General features: G+C 37.1%; 1 protein-coding gene across 12 annotated transcripts in view; it reads left to right on the top strand.

The window, feature by feature from the left end:
• Eya1 (EYA transcriptional coactivator and phosphatase 1) overlaps positions 1-19,651 on the top strand; it is a 431,890-nt gene that overhangs the window by 264,581 nt on the left and 147,658 nt on the right. For all 12 annotated transcript variants that reach the window (XM_087190467.1, XM_087190466.1, XM_087190465.1 and 9 more), the window contains one exon: positions 14,226-14,303. In XM_087190467.1, coding sequence (XP_087046593.1) covers positions 14,226-14,303 — 78 coding nt within the window. The remainder of the gene's footprint in view (positions 1-14,225; positions 14,304-19,651) is intronic.

Here is a 19,651-nt window from a genome sequence, read left to right as displayed (position 1 = left end):
AATATTTTCTACCTCAGGAAATGTTTCTTAGTTGATGGTAAATTTGGTCACATTTATTTTGACTTTGAGAACCAGATTGTATCAACCAAGCATTACTCTGTTGGCATTTGTTTGGGGCACCATAGGAATTGAGTCACCAAACCTGAGAGCTGAGACTATGCCCAGTATGTTCTAGAAACAGCAAGGAGCTCTGTGAGGCTGGAGCAGAAAGAAGAGCAGGGAGGATGAGAAGGGAGGGAATAAACATTTGAGTGGGATGTGTGGGTCATGTAAGTGACAGATCTGCTCTAGCCTATCATCTGTAGCTAACTGGATCTTTTCTAGTAAAACTAGGCATTAGAATGTTTATTGCTTGTACCAAGGCTCGGGGGTTCCAGACATCTGGATTTCTTGATAAACTAGTGACTAGATGAGGCAGCTCTCAGTTTCTTCCAATTGCAGATAGGTCAGAGAATCTGAGCTCTCTACCAACTCAACCCTGATTGGGACAAAACTTTAGTATAAGCAGAAATATATTTCCCCAGAATGTCCTATCTTCTGGGTGAAATCTCTGGTTCACTCTAGAGATACATGTGAATTTCAGGCTAATTCATCTCTCTTTGGTCATTCATTGCTTAAGTAATTCCTGACTTCTTAAAATGTCCAAGGATGTCTTGGAGTGAGCAGTATAGAGATAACTGCAGACAGAATAAGAGGGAAGGAGGGAGGAAAGGGGAGGGAGGGAGAGAGAAAGCGAGATCTCACTTTGTTTATTTGAATAGTTGGCATAAAGGCCAAGAGTAGTTCATTCTCTTCTCTTTGACTCCAAGCATTCATTATCATAGAAGAAATTTATATACATTGCAAATTTTCTAGTTTTACTTTGAGTAGAAAAAAGTTATCTGTTCTATAACTGTCCTCAGTGATTGTCTATTGCCTTTACCAATCTGAGAAACTAATCAAAAATTTATGCTAAGTTTTAGGACACAACATTTTTATAAGTGAAACCTTATTATGATTATGTTCATGGTAATTTGATGGTTTTGCAGATTTTTTGTTTTATTTCATGCTTCCAATATCCCATTACACCAAAAAACATAAATGAACTCTACTAAACACATTCCAGGGAGATATGTTTACTTCCCATAATACAAATTGAAAACATTTTTTTCTTCTGTAAAATGAAACAAAATCTAAAATGCTTACCTATGTGATCATTGCTAAATAATAAGGGGAATTTTAGTTGGAAATAGTATTTTTTAGCAAAATAAAAATATGACCTAAATCAACTGAATTCTTCCTATTGAGCATATCATTAATCCCTCTATGTACTTTATATTATCCTCAAGACAATCTTTAAGGTGACTTTTATCCAGCTACTTTTAAAGAGGTTGAATGACTAGCTCATGTTTACACAGCACATTAGCTGTTCTGGAGAAGGGATTCAAAGACAGATTAGACTGATTTCAAACCTATATTCTTTCTGCTTTAAAACTTGGACTCTCCAATAGTACTGCTTATGTTACTAGAAAAAAAGTTGGGTTCTTGCTGACATACTTTGTAATAGAAAGTTTTTATGTTACCTTAGCTAGGATTATCACCAAAATGAAACCTTATGACCTCTAGTTACATGCCTATTTTATCTGATCGTCTCTAAGCTCCTGAAAGGGAGGACAGAATGGCGGACAGAATGGTTCACTATTGCATCCTCAATATCCAGTGGAAGGTTTGGCAATAAATATTTGTTGATTGAATGGCCTATGTTACTAAGAAAATACTGTTGGTGAGTGATTATGAGAGAAGAGCATCCAATAATTTTACTTATAATGCATTAATAGATTCAGAACTACCTAAGGCTTATTTTTCAAATTTTTGAAATTGGTCATTTCGCATAACAATTCATAGAGTAACTATAGACTTTCTATCAGAGAACATCCAAGTTAACACTGCTGCTGATTTTGAGTTTGATCTGTAATAACTGACTTGCTTTTGACCCGTAACTAATTTATTGTTTCATAAATGGAAACCTCAATTGTATTTAGTATCTTAACAGTGATAAAGAAACTTTTCCATAGTTTAAGAACTGAACGACATAAAGATAAGTCTGTTAGTCTACTTAGGTTTAGGACCTTTGTAAGATGGCAAAGGAATGATAAAAGTGATAATGATAAATGATAAGAGGAGGTACAATTTTGGAGGTGGGAAAAAAGTAGAATAATGATACATACTCACTGCAGTATGAGAGAGAACTTGGTTGTTACAGTTGTGGCAAAGACATTCCAAATCAGAGGAAGTGTGTGTGTGTGTTGAGGATCATGCACAAAATGCACAGAGAGGGTCCAAGATACCCAAGGGAAGTGATGCAGTCCCTAGATACCATGGTCAGGAGTTTGGGTTCAGCTATATGGGAACTGAGAGGCCGGAAGGTAAATAGAGGAGTGATCCTATTGGGTTTGCAGGGAGTTTTTGGTTTTGGTTTTGGTTTTTTGCAGTGCTAGGGCTTAAACCCTAGCACTTTACTTATACAAGGCAAGTACTCTACCACTGTGCTATATCCCCAGCCCTGTGTTTGTTTTAAGAAATTCGTTTAAGTAGTATTTTGAAAGTATACAAGGGGTGTTGGGCAATGAGAAAAGACTTATGAGGTGAGAATTTATAAGGGCATTTTGTCTGAAGTCATGTATTCATTTACATATGATTATCATTTTCAGCAAAAAGCATACATTTGCCTTAAGGAGAGTTAATGGAAAGGAATAATAATAATATAAGAAACTGTACAGCATGATGGTGAGAGCATAAATTTTGCATTAGATTAATCTAGGTTAAAATCTTAATTCAGCTGTTTAAGCACCTGTGGCTAAGGTGTTGGGGTTTTTTTTGGTACCAGGGATCAAACTCGGGCCCTTGCGCTCTAAGGTGTATTTTGAGAGGCCAAAGAGCAGGGGCTTTACAGGGTTCTTCCACTGGAAGCCAAGGCTTACCACCCACCAGCTCACGAGTGTCCTCTCTGCTCCGTGCCTCTGAACCCCGGTTTGTGAGATGAAGGTCAGAACAGCATATGCCTATAGTGTTGCTAGGATAATTAAGAGAGTTGGAAAGAGTCTGACTACTAGGAAGCACTTACCAGCCACTGGCTGTTATTATTGTAAGATTTCTGAGCCCCTACCTTATGCATTGTAAAATAAGAATTGGTCCTTTATCTCAGAGTGTTATTTCAATTCATCTATCCAAAATACTAAGAATAGTTCCTGACATCTACTACATGCTCACACATAGCAGCTATCACTACAGAATAATAAATGTTATATGTTTTTAAAAAGAAATATATCTTTTGGAACTGGTTACTATAGTGCTTTCATAGTACAAAAAGCTATGTTCTCCTTCGGATTCATTACATGACAAAAAAACCTTTATAGGAACCCAAGAGTGCATGAGGTCCTCAGGAGGTACTTGCTCAGTACTCAGTTGGGGGAGGGGTTATGTCTGGTGCTCATGTGACTTGCTGAAGGGTGGGAAAGCAGTACCAGTCATTTGGTAGGTTGATTACATTTTAGGCAAATAAACCATTTTCCATATTGATATGATTGAGGTTCTGAGTCAGGGCCAGCTCATCTGCTTCCAATCTTCATACACTAGTTTATTTTACCATCTGCTAATTTGCAACATATACTGATACATTATTTAGTGCACTGGTATTTTCAGACTCTCCTGTTGCTGTGTCCTTCACTGATTATCTAAGTCTGCATCAGAGGAATGATTAAGGATGATAAAACCCTAATTGGAAAGTGTTTTAACTCTTCAGTGGATTTTAAAAAGATAAATTAATTTAAAAAACTGACACTAGCTGTGTGACCTTGGACTAGTTATTTAATATCATTAAGCTACAGTTTCCTCATATTTGAAATGATACAATTATAATAAATGTCTTATAAAGTTGCCATGAGGAAAAAGCAAGATATTGCTTGCTTGTAAAGTGCTTAGTACAATGCCTGGCATATGAGAGGCACTCGATAAATATAAGCTACTTTTTAAACTATTGCTCCTCTAATTTAAAGTTACCTAAATACTGCTTGTCAGAAATTGAGAATGTAGTATTATGAACTTCTTTAAATGGGGACAGTATTTTCATATGGTTATGCCATGCTTCCATTATTACAATCAGCTACAAATATTTAGATTCCACTTGGTTTCTAAAGGCACGAGTCTGTTAAAAGTCATTGAGTGGCATGTTTAAGATTTGTACACGTACAGTTAAAAGGCCATAAAAATATAAACTCTAGTTAGTGATGTGAATTCCTTGTTTATGATAAATGTTCATATCTGCAACTTATTCTGAAATACCTGAAAAGTAAGATTTTTTTGAAGGATAAATACTGAAAAGTAAAATATTAATTGTCAAATCCAAGTGGGATGTTTATGTGTGTTCACTGTAATAATCCTTCCAACTTCTCTGGTATGTATGATAACTTTTATAATACAATATGGAGGGGAAAGAGAAGCAAACATTTATTTAGCTTTTATTGTGTACAAAGAATTTTGTGACACTACACCTGCCTCGATTAGAGCACTTAAGAGTCTGGTTGAGGATAAGATTTTTTGAATATTTGACAAAAACTAAAAACTAAAAGGTAGTAATGTTCCAAATAAATTATGAAGGCTAGGATTTTTTAGCCTGTGGCTGAGAGTTCTCTTGAAGTTGAAGAGCTAGTGTGTAAAAGAACAAATATATTCTGTTGTGTTTGTTAAAATAGAAATTTCTTGTCTACACGTTGACGTTCACATGCAACTTTTCCATCAACATATTAAAAATAGGCTATCATTTGAGTTCTGAAATATTTTGGTGTTAGAAAGAAGGCTTCATTCTCAAGAAGGTTAGAAGCCACTGATCTAAACAAGAGAGCTCTCAGAGTTCAGAAGAAAGAGTTCTTCAGCTTGCTAAGGTCTGGCCAGACTTCAAGGAGAAGATGGAATCTGAGCTGAGTTTTGGGAAATGGGTAGAATTTGAATTGGTTGAGAAGAAATGGAATGCATTCTAAATGAGTGAACAATAGGAACAAAGGTAGGATAGTTTGGGAGACTGGAGGAGACCAGTTTAGCTGAAGAGGAATTGATAGCAGATAAGGCTGGAAGGATCAACTGGAGCCAACCTGTAGAGGACCCTGAATACTAGGCTAAGGAATTTGGACTTCATCCTGGAGGCAGTGGAGAGCCAGTGAATATTTTGAGCAAAAGACTGATGTGGAGAAAGTGTTTTAGGTATTAATCTGGCACTAATTTCAAGGATAGATTGGATTGGGGGACAGATGAGCTGCAGTGTGGAGGTTTGTATAATCTGTCTAGATTTTATGTTTTAGGAACCTACGCTAGTGTGACAGGGATGAGAATTTTTTAAAAAGGGTAAAGAAAAGTAGGGACATAAAAGACATTTAAAAGGCACAGTCAACATTTGTCATTTATTTCTTTTACCAAAAAGAAAAAAAAAGCATAATGGCATTCTAATAGACTACACAGCTTTTTTATACTAGGCTTTGAAATTGACTAATATTTCTTGTTGGCCATGTATTTCCTTAAGTTTAAGCTCAGTCAATGTATGATAATTTGGTTCTCATAAGGTTATACAAGATGTGCTATTTTAAAAAGCTAATACTTTTTCTACCCTCTTTCGAGGTGATGAAGATGATTTTAGTATTTGGAAGGACAATAATCCTGTGTCAGGTCATAGAGGCAACCCCAGTATAAAGAGATCCTTTGCTTTCTAAATGGGAATTCACTAAATCAAAACATTTAATTCATGGATATATATATATATACACATATATATATATATGTATATATATATACATACCATTTGATGATGAAGAAATAGTTAAATGGCTATGTATAATATTTAATTAATTCAGTCATACATTTTTAAAGTATCATGTAAAATGTATACATTCAGAAATATTACTATTTCCTCCTTTAATATTTTATGTAACAATTTTATTTGTTCTCTCTTACATATGCCTTTGGTGTCCTTTGTCCCCTTCAGAATCATTTAACACCATTTTTGAAAGCATACAGTTCCACTTCTGCCTGATGGTTTGAAAGGCTCCTTAAGTGTATGAGTGATACTGTCACTCAATCTAAACCATAACATTACATAGTTGTTTTTTATTTGTGATTTCTACAGCATGAGCATGTGCAGAGTTGCTTTTCCAAGGGCTCTTTTAAGGCTTATTTACCACAACATTCAATATTTTTCTTTGGCTGATCATATCCCATTATTAAATCTGTAATAATTTATTTACCTCTCTTTTTACTGATTCAGGCAGATCCTATCTAAAAATTAAAAAAATTCCAGGATTGGTTTTTGTTATGCTAATATGTTTTCTCCACGTAATGCTTTGTTCAAAATGATGTAACTGTATTATATATGTCCTGTACATAGGATGCTTTGCAAGAACTTGTGCATAAGCTCACTGAGTGGTAATTTAGGAAGAATAAAATTCATCTTATGTTTGAGAGGTGTTTTTAATTGCCTGTGCACTATGCTTAATATGAGGCTAATTGTAATTTGCTTTTGTAGGTCAGATGCACATTCCTTCAATAAATACTGAGTTCCAACTGTGAGCCAGACATAAGTTTTATAGAGATATTATATCTCTGTAAAAAGATGTAGTTCCTACCATGAAAAATTTATCATATACATATTAAAATGAGTAAGACTTTGAAAAATAAAATGAGATACAATGGGAGTTATATTCTAAAGGAGGTACAAGTACAGACTTAGAAGATCAAGAAAAGATGATCATTTCCAAGTAGTAGATGGAGGAAGAAAAAGAAACAAGTGGGATTTCAGTTGAAATTTGAAATATATGGTTTAGGCATGTGGAAAATTTGTAAAATGTCAGCCAGTAAGGCATGAGCAAAACGGAAGATTTAAGGAAGAATTAGACATCTTAGTAGGCCAATTTAGTTTAAACATCTATAGGGACATATGCTGCTTTATATGTACAATGGGCATTACAGTGTTACATAGAAAATTTAGGACAATTAAGATAGTGTATTTTGTAATGCTCTTATATTCTTGTAAATTACCAACTTTTATGCAAATATAAAATATTTGGAAACGATGGTAAATAAACAAAAAGAGGGTCCCCAATATATGATGAATGAATAGAAACTGAATATAGGGGAAAATGTAGGAACTGCCGAAGACCTCAGAATCAGGATTGTCATGCAAATCTAGACCATGAAAAGATAAATAAAACAGTCTAAATTGGGGAGAACAGAAGCTGAAAAGTGAATGTACTAACTTTTACAAGAGAAGAGGTAGGTGAGTAGGATAGTGGCTATGATATTAAAAAGAAATCTGTGAAATATTACAGTGGTACAAGTCATAGACTGCATGCATTAGTTAGCTTTTTGTTAGTATAACAAATACTTGAGATAATCAACTTGTGATGAAAAAAGATTAACTACAGTTCACAGTTTTAGAGCTTTTGTCCATGATTGCTTGGCTGTTGGTTTGGGGCCTGTGACAAAGCACCATGCCATATGAGGAACATAGAGCAGAAAAAAGTCACTCATCGTATGGCTGGGGAAGGGAAGACAGAAACACAAAGGGGTCAGGTCCCCAACCCCCTTTGAAGGCATGGCCTCAGTGAGCTGAAGCTCCATAGGAGGCGCTGTCTCTTAAAGGTTCCACGACTTCCTGATAACACCACAGTGGGGACTGTTCCTGTGCCACCTATATTTGAGGAGGCACTTAAGATCCAAATGATAGCACTTAGCAATAGGAACTAAGGAAAGAGTGCGCAGGAGAACCCAGGGTTCAGAGGAGACTTTCAGTCTACATGACTGTTGCTATTAACCAAAAGAGATGACCACTACACAAGAATAGGATGGTGATTTTATCTTGGACAGGTTAACTTTGGCCTTAACTAGGCAAGGGCATTGCGTCACTGGGATGTGAGGATTAGTACCCATGAGAAAACTGTGCATATAGCCAGACGTTTAGGAGTTGTCTGCACGGAGGCCATTTTTAAAAACAGTGGCAATGAGGGCTGGGGATTTAGCTCAGTGGTGCCACCACCTGCCTCACAAGCACGAGGCCCCAAGTTCCATCCCTGGTATCAAAACAAAAACAAAAACAAAACAATGGCAGTGAAAGAAGCCTTGAAAAAAGGGAGCCCACTCTCTAAAAGAATTAAGGAGTACTGAGCCTAAGAAAAGTTTGAACTGGGCAACTGGGAAAGGCCTTTTAGTGAAATTGTAGGTATAAAATGGATGACACAAAGGATTAGAGAGAGAGAGAGAGAAAGCAGGTGATAGATATAAAGGTAAATGTTCAGGAAACACGGTGATGAAAGAAAGCAGCTTGAGAAGTATCATAGTTGACAAAATTTTTAAAAATTGAAGGAGGGGCTGGGGATATATTAGCTCAGTGGTGGCACACTTGCCTAGCATGGTCAAGGCCTTGAGCCTCAGAAACACAGGAAAAAATTACAAGAGTGATCTGTCTGTTTCTCTAACTGAAAAAGAAGCTGTCTCTTGAGGTTGAGTGATTAAAGATACTGAAAATCTGATAATGGAGCTTCATTTCAAAGGAGGTATGGGAGAAACACCAATAATAAAGATATAGGGACTAATTCCAACTAAAGGAAAAGAAACTTTCCCTGAAATTAATTTGTGGAAAACTGGGAAATGTTGCAGAAAGATGAAAGATTTAATGCAATGTCAACATTATAAAATATTTGATGAGGACGTGCTAAAGCGAGTGAGGAGTGAGGTATAGTTTGGGGGTTGAGGAAAGTGGAAGACTCAGTGGAGATTATTTCAAACAGTTTACAAGAGATACAAGAGGGGAACTGTCAAGCAACAGGATGAGCTGAGGGACTGAAGAGAGACTGAATATAAGCAAGCTCAGCCAGCCTGCTAAGTTAAACCTATTCTGCCAGGTTTATTCACCCCCAACAAAGCTGAGGGTAAACAGTGAGAAACAGCATGTTTATGGATGCGAGTTTTTTTAAAATAGGCTTTGGAAATAAGACAACAGTGTATTCTAGAGCAGGGACCAAGCATGCCTGGCTATGAATTCCAGACTGGGCAGGCAAGGCACAGCCAGAACGGGAGACAGATAGGGCTCTGAAAATGTAGAATATTGCCTTAAACCTTAAGAGCAAGTCTAATGTAAGAGAATGAAGAAATGAAAGGAAGGGGCTATTTCCTGGAGGCAGTGCAGGTCTAGGCACTGCTATAGCAGAGCCATTTAATAAAAAACTGAATGAAAGCAAGTCTCACTGAGGCACCAGAAGAGATGAAGGAATCAGGGTGGTAGTAAAGATACCCAGCTGAGTTTTGAAGCCCCTCAGTGTTCTAGCAGGAAACGACATTGAATGGAAGACTGAGCTTGTACCACATAGAAAACAAGCTGTACTATTAGCATTTGAGGAAAGTTGTGAGGATGAGCTTGCAACCGAGGTTGCTGCCTGCCCTGTGTGTCCTTTAGCGTATTCTTCATAGCACAGGCTGGCTCTCAGTGCAAGAGGCAGAGCTGTTCGTTGGGACTGAACTTTCTCTAACTGCCTTTTGAATTTGTGGTTAGACATATATTTGATCAAATGTACTAAATGGTGATTTCCTGTGAGTGTCCTCTCATCTTGGAGATCTATTTACCTGCAACATTCAAAGTTTAACTGGAAGTTGCGTGGATTAGTTGGATGATCTTCCTAGCTGATATCACCAAAGTGCAATGGTCTTTAGATAAATCTCCACTGGAATTTATGGTGAAGGATGATGAGCTTCTCATTTTCATGAATCTGCTTACCTCAAGGAGAGTTAAAGGGAGATAGCTGTATTTTTCCTGGAATTCTTGGTCACAAGTGCCATGTGCACCATCCTTCTGCTAGCCTTTCTTCGGCAAAAACACACACTGATTCTAATGACCAAAGTATCAGTTTTCTTCTTGAGTTATTTCCACATTACCTTGATTTGATTTTGACTATCCTGAGGCATAACCTCGTGGTTGATCTTAAACAAGTCACTTTACTTTAGATTCTTCTCATTTTCTTTTCAAAGGATAAGCTTAAATTTAAAGCTTATGATAGATTTTGATCCAAGCATCTGTATTTTAAGAAATGCTTTTGGAGCTGGGGATATAGCTTAGTAGTAGGGTGCTTGGTAGTAGAGTGCCTGGCATGAATGAGGCCCTGGGTTCAACCCCCAACACTGGGGGAAAAGAAAAACAAAAAAAGAAATGCTTTGTCTTCTTATAATCAAGGAGATACTTTAATGATAGAGTGACTATAAAAGCATGATTTCTGGACCTAGCACAGTGCTAAGGGTTTTAATATCATTTCTCGTTTGTTATCCTCACATCAGTATATTTTGTATATAATCCCCACTAACAGATGAAGATACTGAGGCACACAGAAGCTAAGTAACTTTTTCCAGGTTCATACTGGAAAGCTAGATTGAAATGAAATTGATAATTCCAAAGCTGGTACTTTTAACTTTTTATTTGATATTACTCCCTGGTATTATTACCCAGGATGAAGGAGAAGTACATTCAGTCCAAGGGATTAGAATATCGCTAACGATAGTGTTAGTGAAGGTGATAAATGTAATGTCAACACCTTTATACAAGCTACTTTACATGAATTTTTATGGAACTTTATTGCATTCCTGTAATGTAAATACAAAATTTTAAATGTTTTATATGAGATAATTAAGATCAAAAATCAAATTAAGTTTTAGAACGTCTGTTTCTCTAACTTCAAAACCAACCTTGAAGGCATCGATGGGTGAAAGTTCGTGTTGTATCTGGAGAAGTAGCAGTTGCCTCGCATAGTTTAGGCCTGGAGTGAACGCCTAGGAAAGGATTAGGAGGGAAGAGGGAGATTTAGAAAGACAAAAGGGAAAATCTGAATTTTTTAAAGGATGAGTCTGAGTAGGTCCTTAAAGATCAGATGGAAGACTGGAAACTTCAAGTGGTGAAAAAAAGACACACATTTGATTAGAAACAAGAGAGAACAAAAATGCTATTTTCTAGTAGACTGAGGTTATGAAACAAAGAAAAAAGCATGGTGGAGGCAATCCTAGTTATTTATAAATCTTATGAACAGATGATTCATAGGTTTTGCTTTTGAGACAGATGAAGCTTAGATGGAAAAGATCTCAGATGTTACAGTACCTTAAATATGTGAGACTTAGCAAAACTTTAGCATGTGGTGTTTGTAAATTCAAAGCCTTGGAGAGGTGCTCTGTTATGTCCTCTGTGGCCTATTGATAAATATGATCATCCTGCTGGAGAAAGAATGGGTAGAATTTTGGTGACCAGAGATTATGCTTGTCTTTTTAACTCTCCAGTGGATGCGTGCTTGGCAACAACAAAGTCAGAAGTAGTCTCTATTCCTTTGGCTTTCATTCAGAAACTATTTTACATCACAATAAATCCTTAGTCTTTTTTAGTATCAGACCCCTGGTGATCAAAGTATTCAATTACAGTACTTGATACAATCATGAATATCCTGGTAGTTACTTTATGTACATCCTCTTCTCCACAACAGTGAGTCTTTTTAAAAACTGAATTCATTGGGAATCTTTATTCCTTAGTGTATGGATGGGTATGTTTGAACAATGGCAAAAAGCAATGAACTTGCGACCTAAAAGAAAAAGTATCATCTTCCCTTCCTTTCTATTCTTTTTGCCTAGCTTTAATGGGTTTCAAGTATAAATGAATGTTCCTGTTGAGAGTGAGAGTTACATTTGATTAACTAATCATATGGAAGAGAGCTGGTGCAGATTTTAGGGCTCAGGAACACAGTGGTTTTGTTATAGGTAAGCTTTGGGAAAGTCACTATAGAGTTCAGTCTACAGAATACCTTAGATTGGGCAAAGACTTAGAAGTCTTGGACCAAAGTGTATGCAGTGGGAGAATTTCTTCTTCTTTTCCTGACAACTGAGTGTGAAATTCTGGCATGAGATCTTCTACCAGGTTCAGGAGACTGGACACTGAGAATCTTGCAGGGCAGGGACTGTGTAGGTTTTATCACTGTGTGATAATGTTCTCAGCTCCCTTGCTCTGTTATAAAGTAGTTCTAACTATGAAAAGTGCCATTTATTACCATTTCTTCAACTTTTGGTCATGGAGTTTTGGATTTAAAAATTCCAAGATTAAATCTCATTTCTGTCACTTTGTGACTTTGAGCAACTTTCTATCTCTCTAGTTTCAATTTTTGCATGTGAAACAAGAAGACAATACCTGAACAGGGAGTTTGTGAGTATAGTATTCTGAGATCTACTTGGAGAGTTGTCTAAGAGCATTAATTATAATGTCTATAAAGTATGTGGCATCTAGTAGATACTTAACATGACCTGTGTCTAGTGGACCAAATTCTAATCTTTTGCTCAAAATGGGGCATTTGATTCTGAGTTCAGAATTCCAGTGGTGATCTGTGTAGCAAAAGAGTGAAATAGAACCATTGCCTTGTAGGTACAGTACATTATATAAGTTGTTTTTAAGGGAGATAAGGTGTGATGTGGAAAACTGAGTAGGAAACTTAAAAGCTGCACTAATGTAATAGTTTTCAAAGAGCTATAGCAGTATAATGGCTATGAAGAGTGAGATCATTAGGTTGCCTGGTGGCATGGAGTGAAAAGGGAAATATAGGCTTATGTCAGAATTCATTAGCATCAACTAAAACTTCTAACCCAGAACAACTGGCAGAAAAGTAAAATCTTCAATTACAACTTCAGTCTCACTGTTGTATGGTCTACATGAAAACAACATGGGAGAGTGATTTCCATTAGTCTCGCTGATCATTTCCCCCAACTTGTTTAAAAACCATCTAAATGATTTTTTTAAAGTGACTATCTGATACATCTATTTATGATGTTTATTTTAAAAGTACTCATTATGCATTGGTGAAATACTTGGAAACCCAGGAGTTGCATGAATTTGTCCTCCGCCTAGTATTTCTAAGAGATTTGCCACATGGAGAGAAGAAGAGCTGTATGTTTTCCATCACCTTCTTTTCTTTCAGAAGGTGTTGACTTTGTGAGAGAAGGATCTCCGAGTAGTCACTTGTTAGAGCATTCGTTTCAGGAAACACATTATGGTTGTCTTAAAATATTATTGCATTCTTTCTCAAAACCTGGTAGTAGGACCTGATTAACTTCAACAAAGTAGGCTAGGCAGATTCCCGTGTTGGCCCTTCATCACCAGTTTGTAGGCAAATAATAGTAATAGTTCTTCATTTAAAAAAATTCTAACACTAGGAAGAAAAAAGATAGATGTTCTGAGATGGTTTGGATCATCTCTGGTAAGAGTACAGTAAGGAGTAGGTTGCTGGGGAGAATCTGGAGCATAAATCAAAAAGCTGTACTTTTTTGTTTTGTTTTGTAGGTTTGTTTCTTTTGTTTTATTTTAGAGACAACCTGTAGACAATATGTAGTTTAGTCTGGCCTCAAAATCATGGTGTAGGCCAGGATGTTCATGACCTCACAATCCTCTTACCTTAGCCCACTGAGTGCTGGGATTACAGGTATGTACCATCATACACAGTCCAGCCAAAAGGTTATCGCTAAATCCAAAGGGATTTTATTAAAGATCGTGTATGTATATATAAATATATATTCCACAAACTAGTATTAGTATTATTTTGAAGTAGAAAACTGTTTCTGCTTATTAGTGTGTTTTTGGTACTAAACGTACATAAAATATTGATGAATTGGCAGTCATATATGGCTTAATGATAATAATCCATTAAATTGAAGACTATTTTTGAGCCATACTGAGAATGTGTGTGTGTGTGTGTGTGTGTGTGTGTGTGTGTGTGGTATGCAGGCACTTGCCCATAAGCATCATGAAAACCTGTTGATGTGAAGGAATGCCAATTTTTTCTCTTTTTGCTCTATCCTTTTCACTGTTTGGCCAAATAACAGATTTTTCTACAAATTTCAAGAAATAATTTCACATCATCTTATGTATATTTTGAGCTGTGACATTAATAAGAAATTCAGTGAATATATAAGGTAACAATTAGTTTCCATTGAAAGTGTTGCTTTTTAGTAATAGATTGCTTTCTTAGGGAGAAAAAACATGGATGCTTTTTCAGAAAAGATTCTATTAGGAATATTAATCTGATTTATGCTCAAGTGGGAAGATTGTTTTTTAATATGGATTTCTTGTCACTTTTTAATGCTGTATTTCCCTACCTTGCCTTTACCAATAACTATTTGATATATTTTTATTTTCATAGTTAAAACAGAGCCAATGAGCAGCAGTGAAATAGCTTCAACAACAACGGACGGGTCTGTGGACAATTTCTCAGGTTCAGGTAAGGAATAAATCTTACATTTTTACATTAATATTAAATATCATATATCCTAGTTTTTTACATGTGTATATATATGTATGTGTTGAATATATATGTACATATGAGATATAGATTTGTTCAGAATCACATGTGAACAATTGATATTTTTATTTAGTGTGATGAAACACTTGCTGAAAATGTTGGTGATGAAAGGGCTTTTGTTTTTCTTTACTACATTATGTTTATTATTCTAATGACTTCTCCTTTTCTTTCACTTGTATCATTTTTCAGTCATGCAAATTTGGGTAGATAAAATTTAGTTTTTTATACCTCCCAAGAGTTACCAAGCCATTGTCTAAATAATTCTCATGTAAACTATAGATCTAAATTAAATAGTCTCTGTGAAGCGGCATTGAATTTTTAAATTAGTTTATCTTTTTGACATTAGCAAAATCTGTCTCCAAAAGATCCAAATTTCACATCTGTCATAGTGAAATTACTGATAAGAAAGTGATAATGATACTGAAGTAACTATAAGAACCTGATTATACATTTGACAAGTTACCCAGCCTGGACTGTTTCATTTAAAAATTATTTGAATCAGGGACTGGGGATTTAACTCAGTGGTTCCGCCCCCTGCCTCACAAGCGGAGGGATCTGAGCTCAATTCCCGGTACCAATAACAAAAACTATTTGTATCAGAGATAATTCTGAAATGTTTAGTCCTTTTCGTATTATCTGCTATATTTGTAAGACTTTTCAAGCATAAGTGTTATTCTTTCATTAATTTGGTCAATTTAATCTAGCTCTTAGGGTCATTTATTTAATATACACCACAACTAAAAAGAATTATACATAGATATGAAATTAAATATAAAGGCACAACTTTGATACTGATACCAGATGGAGGCAGTGACTTAAGTATATTATAGCCATTTGTTCTCCCATGAAGCATTTACTAGAATTTGACTTATGCCAGGCAGTGTTATTGGTGCTATTAGGATCCTAGTTCAGGGCTTAATGGGATGAACAGTGACCAAAGCAGCACAATCTGGATAATGGCAGAGGAACAGTTGGGGAGCACAAGAACATCCAAGAAGGGGCCTAGTGGAGACCAGGCTAGTGTGGATTTGTCAGGGAATATGTTCTAGAATAGATGCCTGTGCTCAGTTTTAAAAAATGAGTAGGAAAAAACACATGTAGAACCAGGGAGAGAAATATTGGACCCTCCATGGGAGGGAACCATGGCATGGAGGGCATGAAACACAGAAAAACTGCTCATGGTTCAGCAGTCCTGGTGTGTATGGTGTGAGCAGCAAGGGTGTGCTGTGGAAAGAGGCCAGAGTCACAGGAGGCTTGTGTGTCCCACATGGAGCTCATTTTATCCTAAGTGTAATTGGATTTATCAAAAGAATTTGCATGCATATATTCATAATCCAGAATCATGACCATTGGGGCTAGATAGATTAGAAGAGGGTGACCTGAAGTCAAGAGAAAAGTTAGAGGTTTTCTTTTATTAATTTGTGCAAGAAATATTGAAGACCTCAGAAAACACACTGGCAATGGGTGTGAAAAGGTGAGGTGTTCAATGTCATTATGAGGAAAAATTCATAGTTATAACCAATAGGACAGGGGGGTCAGTCAGGCAGAAAGCAAAGGTGTGAGTTAGCGAATGTGAGAGGACCATGACCAGCAAGGAAAGATGGTGACCTCAGGTGTGGGCGTGTTGAGTGTGAGGTATCATCCACCTGAAGATGTCAAGTATACTAGGGATTCGAGCTCAGGAAAGATTTGGAGGGGAAATATTGGAAGTGTACAAGGAGTTAGTTAACAGGCAGTAACAAGACTGGAGACAGAACCCAGGAAAGGTGTGGACACACACGCATGCACACAGATGCTGTGAAAATGAGATGATTAGTGAAGAAGGGTGAGAATTGAACTGAAAGTAAAAGCACAGAAGAATTCCCAGGAAGCACTGCGAGGAGGACAGATTCATCCGCAGCACTTATAAAACATTTACGTAAAAAAGCTAATGACTCCGTAAGTGAAAAGGCAGGTTTCAGAAGAGTGATATTTTTAGTGTAATCATTTTAAGAGAAAACATTGATATATATGATTACATGCCTATGTGCAAGTACAAAAATTAATGGTGACTCTCTGGATGGTGGAATAAAATTGGAATTTTATTCTTTTTGCTTTTATCTTTTTTCCAAACTTTTTTTAACAGTGTCTATAAATAACATTTATATTTTTAAAAAGTAATGATTTTAAAGTACAGATTACCCTTTGTGTGCTACAAAGAGATAATTAAGTTTTGAAAGTATATGTGGACAACAGTATTGCATCCTTGTTTTTCTTGATTTTGATAACTCTTCTGTGGTGAAGAAATTCCTTGATTTTAAGAAATACACACTGAAGTATTTATGAGTAAAAGAACATCACGTTGGTGATTCCCCTAAAATGCAAGATATACATGTGTAGATATTCACACTCATACAAATACATAGAGGGTGTCAAGTATAAAGCTAATGTAATAAAATGTTGAACACTTTGGATGAAGGATATCTGGGAAGTTTTCATACTATTTTTCTAACTTTTCTGCAAATCTCAAATTATGCCAAAGTAAACAAAACAAAAACAGCTGAGAAGCCTGAGAAGCATCAATGGATATAGCCTGCAGGGATTTTTAGAAAGATAGACTTTACCTATCCTTTTCCCTACTGAATGACATGTTCTGTTTCTGTTTCTCCAACATAGTTCCTAGCATAGTATGTGCTTATAAGATTTATTGGCTGGATGAGTGATTTAATGAAAAAGGAGAGGAGGAAGTGGATCGAGAAAGAGAAAAAGGTCTTTCTAAATATATAGTGGGAAGAGAAGGAGACCCAGTAGAGAAAGAGATGACACTGAGAAGGTCAGGGTGGCTTTGTGCTCCTGACACAAGCTTCATAGAGGTAGAGGTTAAAAGTACAGGCACAACAGAATAATTAATGAAGGAAAGCCCCTGATGGTACAGCAACAACTTCAATCCAAAACGGAAGTGGATCTGCCTATAAAAGGACTAATGTCTATGAAACGTTTCAGAAGCTGCAATGGAAAGTAATGTAGAAGAGCTTGTCATGGGAATTCCTAACTGATTCTTCTGTTGAGCCCCACCCTTCCCAATGACCTCCATTTGTCTCAGGGTGAAAACTGAATTTTTACAAAAGCCTGCAAGTCCCATTGCCATCTGGCTGCAGTGACTCCACCTTGCTGTCCACCTTCCTCACCGTGATTCCTCCACCTTCAGGATATGTCCCAAGTGTGTGCCTCTGCACTGAGTCCCTTCACCTGGGACCTGCCTGCCTCCCCCAGGGCCTTCATGTCCATGCTCAGATCTCTCCTTCTCGTGGATGCATATTTGCAGGACAAATTAGCAGATGAACAAAGGAGCAATGGCTTCTTGCCTCTGAAGTGGCACAAAATGAGAACAGTGATAGAGTGGTGAGCTTGAAGAGATGGAGGAGATTAAAATGGATGCTGCAGTCCCGCCCATGCCCCAACCCCCAGCGACCAGCAAGCGGACAGTGAGGATCTCTGCCACATGGAGCAGGGCTCCATCCCTTCCCCAATGACAAGCTAAGGCACACCCACACCCGCGCCTCTGGCCTCCTGGCTGTGCCGGTAACTGGTTTCACACTACAGAGGCACAGGAAGTCATAAAGGCCATTGTCCTGAGCTCCAGAAGATAGAGCAGAAGTGAACAATAGAAAGAGGGCCTTTCTCAGGATCCTTGATGAAAATTGAAGCCCACTACAAAAGTGAAGGGAATCTGCAATAAAGGCACTCCAGAACACCATACTTGGTAAGTAGGAGGGATCATCACCTCCCATCAGAACCTGGACTATCTTCAGGGGAAGGGCAGCTGGAACCTGCACTAAAACCTTGCAGCATTCAATCCTGCAGGAGGACAGGGAGCTCAGCTTGGGACTTGCAGCCAGAAATCTGCCTGAAACTCACTGGTCCGCTACTGGCTTGCTGAGATTCATTGACTTATATCTGCACACTGCTACCCATGTTGTCTGTTGTGACAGCAGAGACATACCCTGAAGGAGGCCCTTCATTTTAATTTATTATTTGTTATTTTCAAAATTATTTTTTTGATCTTATTTTTAATTTTTAATTTTTATTTTTTTCCACTTTTCAAATTTTTCTTTTTTCTTCTTCTTTTTCTTTTCTATTTGCTCTCTCTCTCTCTCTCTCTCCCCCCCCCCCTCTCTCCCCCCCCCCCCCCCCCCCCCCCCCACATTGTTTTTCATCTCCCTTTCTGTTCCTGTTCTGGCCCTAATTTGGATTTCCTCTTTATTTTTCTTTTCTTCTCTTTTTCCTTCTCTCGATTGTCATTAGTTTTAAAGGAAAGTAAATACAGTTTCGAGCCTTCCTATTACTATTAGGTTGTTCTGTTCTCATTCTTGTTCTTTCATTCTGTCTTTTCCTCTTGTTGTCAAGTTTCCTAGAGTTTGCATGATCTTACAGTGTCCTCTGGCCTCATTGCTAACCTTTCCTTATCCTTCTGCCTATCTATGCCTCCCCAAGTCCTTCAACTCTCCATCCCAAAGGATAAAGTTGCTATATTGAAGAATTTATTCATTATAAACATATGTTGGGCTGGTCCTCAATTTTGATTGAATTCACACAGTTAAAGGTGATAGGTTAATAACTACCACAAATTGTCATTTTCTAAACTGTGCTTGATGCTATGGTGTTGCTGATTGTATCACTTGGGCTAAGGTGTTGTGATTAATCTTATCAGTTGTCCTTTCTGGTATAATGAAAATGAGAGAGCCTCAGAGTCATTAGAGACTGAAAACCTAAAGACCAGCTATACCTGGATGACACCTCTGAGAAGGAATCATTGTATAAGGGTTCTAAATGCAAGCAACAAAGATACTTAAAATAAGCAATATAAAGGTATCAACCCAGGAATTAAACCAAGGACAGTACCAAAAACAAAAATGAGAAGACATTTAAGCAAGGCACAAACCCAGACTTCCACCCCACCAAAGGCAAATTCTGGGGGGAAACAAGGTAGAAAAGTCTGATAATCAACCAACTGGACACCCTGAACTGATAGCACAGGAAGTAACAGAACAGATGAATGAGGCTCTAGAAAAATTCAAAACAGAAATAATTTCCCAGATAACTACAGAGATGGTGAGCAGAATAAAAGAAATGATTTGAGGCTCTAGAACAGAAACACATAAAAAAAATAGATGACCTCAGAACCATGCTGGAAGCCATGAATGCCCAGCATAAGAAGGAAATGGAAACCATGATCGCCCAACATAGGAAAGAAATGAAATCCATGAAACAGAGTCAATAGATATCAA

The sequence above is a fragment of the Heterocephalus glaber genome, unplaced genomic scaffold, assembly GCF_053883595.1.
Source record: "Heterocephalus glaber isolate CG9 unplaced genomic scaffold, H.glaber_assembly_v1.0 deba00001553, whole genome shotgun sequence".
Classification (NCBI taxonomy): domain Eukaryota; kingdom Metazoa; phylum Chordata; class Mammalia; order Rodentia; family Bathyergidae; genus Heterocephalus; species Heterocephalus glaber.
Note: the sequence above shows the minus strand (reverse complement) of the source record. Positions and strands in the feature narration are given on the sequence as shown.